Source organism: Myodes glareolus, chromosome 10, assembly GCF_982192425.1.
Source record: "Myodes glareolus chromosome 10, mMyoGla1.1, whole genome shotgun sequence".
Classification (NCBI taxonomy): Eukaryota; Metazoa; Chordata; class Mammalia; order Rodentia; family Cricetidae; genus Myodes; species Myodes glareolus.
In genome coordinates, this window is record NC_142035.1 from 67,084,365 (window position 1) to 67,091,519 (window position 7,155).

At 40.4% G+C, this 7,155-nt stretch overlaps 1 protein-coding gene across 1 annotated transcript; it reads left to right on the forward strand.

The window, feature by feature from the left end:
* Positions 1-557: 557 nt before the first annotated feature.
* On the forward strand, positions 558-1,493 carry LOC125416703 (olfactory receptor 4F15-like). Its single transcript, XM_048459844.2, has one exon. The coding sequence runs from the start codon at positions 558-560 to the stop codon at positions 1,491-1,493; it is 936 nt and encodes a 311-aa protein (XP_048315801.2).
* Positions 1,494-7,155: the final 5,662 nt, after the last annotated feature.

Sequence of the window (7,155 nt, forward strand, 5' to 3'; positions counted from 1 at the left end):
GAATCACATTCTGAATACTGTCCTGGTGCTTCTTGCTTAAACTTCCTATAAGTGAAAGCATCATTTGAGACCTTTCTCAAAAAAAAGTGTATTATAATACAGAGAAAGATGGTTTCTGACTTGAGGAATAAAATTAGAGTCTCTTCTGTGCAAAAGCCAGTGTCTTCCCTGCATATGTGGTAGATGAGATCGGTTGCTCTGATTCCAGGGACAGGATGGTTAACATTGGATGCACTAACTCGGCCACTCAACATCAAGTGCTCTTGTTTTTGTGTTTGACCAGGTGCGACATGTACACCAGTCAGCTGGATTCCTTACAATTGTGTGTGATAGAGATCTCTGCAGCAAGTCTTCTTTTTAGACAATATTTGATTGTCATTTGTAACTAGAGCAGTAGTGGCCAACAGAATGCAATTCGATTTTTGTGAAACGCCCAGGTAATACTTGCTGTCCACTGCTAAAATACCTTTCATAGTGAGTAGTAATACACTATTAATCTGAATATTCTCATTTTTCCCTTTAGGTAACAATAAGATAAACCTTGAATTGGGCCCACCATGAGAGCAAATCATTCTGCAGTATCTGAATTTGTGCTGCTGGGGCTCTCAAACTCCTGGGAGATCCAGATTTTTCTCTTTTTCTTTTTCTGTCTATTCTATGTGTCCAGTTTAACAGGAAATTTCATCATACTTGTCACTGTCACTTCTGACCCCTATTTGCATTCTCCTATGTATTTTCTACTGGCAAATCTCTCTGTTATTGATCTTATATTTTGCTCCATTGCAGCACCCAAAATGATTTGTGATCTTTTTAGAAAGCAGAAAGTCATCTCTTTTGGAGGCTGTATCAGTCAGATATTTTTCAGTCACGCTGTTGGAGGCACTGAGATGGTGTTGCTCATAGCTATGGCCTTTGACAGGTATGTGGCCATATGCAAGCCTCTCCACTATCTGACCATCATGAGCCCACGGATGTGCTTGTTAATATTAATGGCTGCTTGGATCATTGGCCTCATTCATTCATCAGCCCAGTTGGCTTTTATTATAAACTTGCCCTTCTGTGGTCCTAACATATTAGACAGCTTCTACTGTGACATACCACGACTTCTTAAACTTGCATGCACAGATACTTACAAACTTGAGTTTATGGTCACTGCCAATAGTGGGTTCATTTCCTTGGTTGCATTCTTTTTACTCATCATCTCCTACATCTTTCTCCTCATCACTGTTCAGAAGCACACCTTAGGACGTTCATCCAAGGCCCTTTCTACTCTGTTGGCCCATATTACTGTCATAATTTTGTTTTTTGGCCCATTGATTTTTTTCTATGTGTGGCCTGCTCCTTCAACACATGTGGATAAATTTCTAGCTATATTTGATGCAGTTTTGACTCCTTTTCTAAATCCAGTTATCTATACATTCAGGAACAGGGAGATGAAGATAGCAATCAGGAAAGGATTTTGTCAGTTCCTGGGTTTTAGAAAATCAATATAGATAGATGGTCTAGTTGAGATATAAAGAACTGAACTGAAAGTTCATAATAGCCATTCCCCGAATGCACTTTGTGTTACAAATTCTTTGCATACATTCAGACAATCATCACCTGTCATGTGAGTCTCTTTTGTTTCCACTGAATAATGGGTGACTGTTTTTTGAAGAGGAGAAAGGTATTTCTACAAAACATGTACCAATAAATGTTTTAAATCTTCTTAATTCTCAAACAGCTGTGCCAATAATTGCATTTACATGTGTTTATGACAAAGGTAGTTTTGTTTCTAGCAATAACCATACCAGTTTCAAGCTGCTCTGCCATTGATGTATTTCTTTTGTTAATGCAAAGATATTTATTAAGTATAAAAATGGGACATATAGACAATTTGTCTAGTAAAAATAAACTGCTGAAAAATCTAAAACTAATCATTTTAAATTATTTATCTTTACATTTTATTATTAAAATTATATATATGTACTGTATTTACATTGTTTCTCCATCTATGTATTCCCTTCAATGCTTCACATATTCCCCCTCCATCTCAAATTCAAGGCCTTTTTCCTTTATTATTGTTACACACATATACATAAATCAATCTGTACATATATCCTGCTGAGTTTGTTTATTATTGATCATTTGTATATGATCTTAGGGTGACCAATTTGTATTCAATGAAGTTAGGCTCTTCATTCCTAGGGAAGACTGATTCTTTCTCAGCAGTCAATAATTGTCTGTATCTCTTTATTTAGGGATGAAGTCTTGTGAGATTTCCCCTATCCGTGTTGTCATGTCAACTTGAGTTGTCATTATTCAGATCCAATTGAGGCTGCAAAATTTAGGAGGTATTATATACCACCAGACTCCCTAGTCCTCTGACTCTTACAATCATTTGTACCTTACTTTATTGATGGTCCCTCAGTCTTAGGTTTAGGGGTTGTGTTGCAGATGTCTCAACTGGGATGTATACACCATGGTCTTTCGTTCTCTGCTTGTAGGACAGTTGTGGCTTTCTGTAATGAATTCCATCTGCTACAAAAAGAAGTTTTATTGATGAGGGGTGAGAGCTACACTTGCCCGTGGGTTTCAGGATAATTATAAAGAATGCACTTAGAATACCAACTTGAGACAAGACCAAGACCCTTCCCCCATGTCAAGGCTGTGCAAGGTATCCTACCATAGGGAATGGGCTTCATAAAACCAGTTCATGCACCTGGGTAGGTCCTGGTCTGATTGCCAGGGGCTGCCTCAACAGATCAAGCCATATAATTGTTACCCACATTTAGAGGGTCTAGTTAGATCCTATACGGGTTCACCAGCTGTCAGTCAATAGTTCATGAGCTCCCACTAGCTAGGGACACCTATCTCTCTGGTTTATCCCATCATGGTTTTGACTTCCCTTATTCATAAGATCCCTTCTCCCTCTCTTCAACAGAGCTCCAGGAGCTCAGTCCATTGCTTGACTGTGGTCCCCAGGAAGGCCTTACTCCCACTGAGGAGTCGATAGGAGATGGGAAGTGTGGTGAGGGTGATAGAAGAGGAGGGAGGGGTTGGTATATAAAGTGAAAAGTAAATTTTTAATAAAAATATGGGGAAAAGAATGCAGTTACATTTTTGTTTTTTATTCTTGAAATGAGAAATACTATGTTTTCCTCTAGGGTCCATGACCACATTAACCACAAATAGATGGCTAGGTTTACAGTAGCAGGCTTGAGTTCCCTCCTATTGAGTGGGACTTAAGTCCAGTTTTATAACTGTTGGTTTTCACAAAGATATAAGTACCATCATTGCACATTTGGGGAAATCTTGCTATCCTGGTATTCTTGTGGTTGATAGGTGTCATAGCTACCAACAAGTGTGGGGAGGACTATCAGTTACTTTTCCTTTTTGGCAGCTTTCATAGCACTTCTGGTACTATGGAAGCTAGGCCCTGTGAAGTGGCTTCTAGGTCAGATCCAACTTGATTCCTCTAAGTCTTTGTCTGAGGTACACAATAAGAACTTATCTTCAACTCATGAGATGCAACCAAAGGCACCAAAACAGTTTATATTGCTTTAGGAGTTGCTTGGACTCCCCTGAGCAACAACTTAAAGGGAGGTTTCTCATGCTTTATGCTGGAGAACTTGTTAGGTACTCTATGACTCTTTGGAGAAGGGTCACTATTACTTCAAGTATCATAAATTCATTTAAACTGTTTGTGTGTGTGTGTGTGTGTATGTGCGTGCGCGTGCGTGCGTGCGCGAGCGCATGTGTATGTGTGATTACATAACTTTATGTAATTGTATTGTCTTTGAATTGTTTGGCTTCTGAGGAAGGAGCAACAGCTGCTAAAAGACATTTGATTACAAATGCTGCTGGATTAATCTAACCCATAAATTTTGAAAATGCCTTGATTTTAAAATTTATTTTACTTTGGAGCACTGGACTGAGCTCCCAAAGTCCGGCTAAAGAGTGAGAGGAATGAGTACACGAGCAAAGAGGTCAAGACCATGAGATATTTACCCACTGAAACAGTTTACCTGAGCTGATGGGAGCTCACCAACTCCAGCCTGACTGGGAAGCAACAAGCATAGGACCAAGCTAGTCTCTCTGTATGTGGTTGACAGTTGCATGTCTCAGACAGACTGAAGAGTCACTGACAGTGGCACCAGGATTTATCCCTACTACATGTACTGGCCTTTTGGGATCCTATTCTCTTTGGATGTATACCTTGCTCAGCCTAGATATAGTAGGGAGGGCCTTGAACCTTCCATAAAGCAATGTGCCCTACCCTCTCTGAGAATTGTGTGGGGGTGAGGTTGGAGGAGGGTGTGTGGACGGAATGGGAAGAGGGGAACTTGGATTGGTATTCAAAAGCATTTGTTCAACTATATTCATAGCAGCACTATTTGTTAATAGCCAGATGTAACATGTTGGGCCTGCTTGTTTGTGTTTTCTGTCCCCACCTGGTACCCCACAACCGGCAGGCCCCAGAGAAAATCAACCACCCAAGAGATCTCTATAAGTTATAATGCTGATTGACCCATTAGGTCAGGCTTCTTATTGGCTAACTCACATCTTGATTAACCCATTTTTCTGATCTATTTTAGCCATGTGGCTCAGTACCTTTTTCAGTGGGGCAGCTCACATCCTGAGGCTTTGGTGATCTGGGCAGGAGTGGGAGGAATCAACTTCCTCCTCCCCAGAATTCTCCTGCTCTCCTTGCATCATTTCCACTTCCTGTCTGGTTTTCCCGCCTACACCTCCTGCCTGGCCAATCAGCGTTTTATTTAAAACATGATTGACAGAATACAGACAATTCTCCCGCACCAGCCAGAACCTGGAAACAACCTAGGTGCCCCTCAATAGAAGAATGGTTAAAGAAGGTGTGGAACATATACACATTAGAGTTTTACTCAGCAGTAAAAAACAATGACATCTTGAGTTTTGCATGCAAATGGATGGAAATAGAAAATGCTTTACTGAGTGAGGTGACCCAGACCCAAAAAGAGGAATATGGTATGTATTCACTTATAAGTGGATTCTAGCCATAATTAAAGGTCTTTGAGCCTATAATTTGTGATCCTAGAGAAGCTAAATAAGAAGGTGAACATGAAGAAAATCATATAGTTATCCTTCTGGGTATTGGAAATAAATAAGATTGCCAGGCAACCTTGGGTGCATGGGGGTTGGGGGTGAATGTAATGGGAGATATTTAGAGAGAAGGGAGAAGGGGAGGATTCGGGATAGCTTGTGGGAATGGGATGGGGGAGGGAGGAAGGATGTATATGAGAGCAGGGAAGTATATATCTCAACTAAGGAAGCCATTTTAGGGTTTGCAAGAGACTTGATTCTAGAGGGGTTCCCAGGACCAAGTAGAGGTCCCCAGATTATTTCCTGGGCAGCAGAGGAGAGGGTGCTTGAACTGGCCTTGGCCCATAACTATACTGATGAATATTTTGCATATCACCATAGAACCTTCATCTGGCCATGGACGGAGATAGAGACAGAGACCCACATTGGAACACTGGACTTAGCTCCCTAGGTGCAAATGAGAAGCAGAAGGAGGTGGAATGTGAACAAGGAAGTCAGGATCAGAGGAAACCTTCATCCGACAATGGATGGAGATAGAGACAGAGACCCACATTGGAGCACTGGACTGAGCTCCCAAGGTCCAAAGGAGGAGCAGAAGGAGGGAGAACATGAACAAGGAAGTCAGGATCACGAGGGGTGCATTCACCCACCAATACAAGGGGAATGATCTAATGAGAGCTCGCCAAGGCCAGCTGGACTGGGACTGAACGAGCATGTGATCAAAACAGATTCTCTGAATGTGGTTGACATGGGGGCTGATTGGGAAGCCATTGATAATGGCACTGGGACTTGTTTCTTCTGCATGTACTGACTTTTTGGTATCCTAGTCTGTTTGGGTGCTCACCTTCCTAGACCTGGAGGGAGGGGGAAGGAACTTGGATTTCCCACAGGGCAAGAAACCCTTACTGCTCTTAGGACTGGAGAGGGAGGAGGAGAGGGAGTGGGGGGAGCAGGAGGATATTGGGAGGAGGGGAGGAGTGGAAATTTTTATAAATAAATAAATAAATGAAAAAAAGAATGACTAAGTTCTGACATTATATATCAGCATTTCAAATAAAATTGATTCCTGGTGAATATAAAAAATGAAAAAAACAAACAAAAATAATAAACAGAACTAAGTAAGCATCAGAGAGTTCTAGATTTTGCAAATTCACACACACTCTAATTAAGACTAAAACAGACTGAGTTATAACAGAAACAGTGAGAATGCTGTGGCATACTCTTCCTCTTTCCTATTTCCTATGAGCTGATGGAGTTCTTACAGCACTTTACTTCAATTTATTATCAGGTTTTATGGAATCATTTCTTGTGTTGATGGTTTCAACATTTTGTAACAACAAAATTCCATACAGTTGTAAAGATGGACTTTGTTGATTAATAAAAATAAAAGCAAAAAATAAAACGATTTACTTTGGAGATGAGATTTTGCTTTTGTTTCCACAGGAAATGAGTGGCAATGGACTCATTATAGGTTAAGAAATATAAAGTTTGATGAAAGAAGACTCCCTGAAAAAAATCCTCATTAGGAACGGATGACCCAGATGACCCAAGTTTCAGAGCATCTCTGCTGCCGTTTCCTCTGAGTTTTATATCCAGAACAGCTTCAAGACTGCTGGCTGAGATGATCCAGTCTCACAGAATACTCCAGTCAGGACTTGACCATAGTCCTAAATTATCTTTGTGTCCCCATAAGATTATCAATGTCTTCAATCATCAGGAAGTATCTTAGATAACTATGTCTCCATTCCCCCAAAATGGATTATGGATGTTTGTCATTGTGTATGGTGTTGTTTACAAGTTTTTATGGATAATGATGAGGAAAAAAAACCTAAACAAAAGAGAATATATTTAGGGTTCTTGTTTTGGAAAGAAAAAATGGAAAGTGTTTTGGGATAATGCTCTCATACATTGTAAAGATTTGTTCCTTGTATTGGTTTAATAAAATGTTGATTGGTCAGGAGCCAGGCAGAAAGCATACATGGGGCAACCAGACTATGAGAATTCTTGGAAGTGGAAAGGTAGAGACACAGTAGCAAGCCAGACACAGACGAAGCAAAATGAGAAGGCCTTACTGAGAAAAGGTACCAAGCTGCA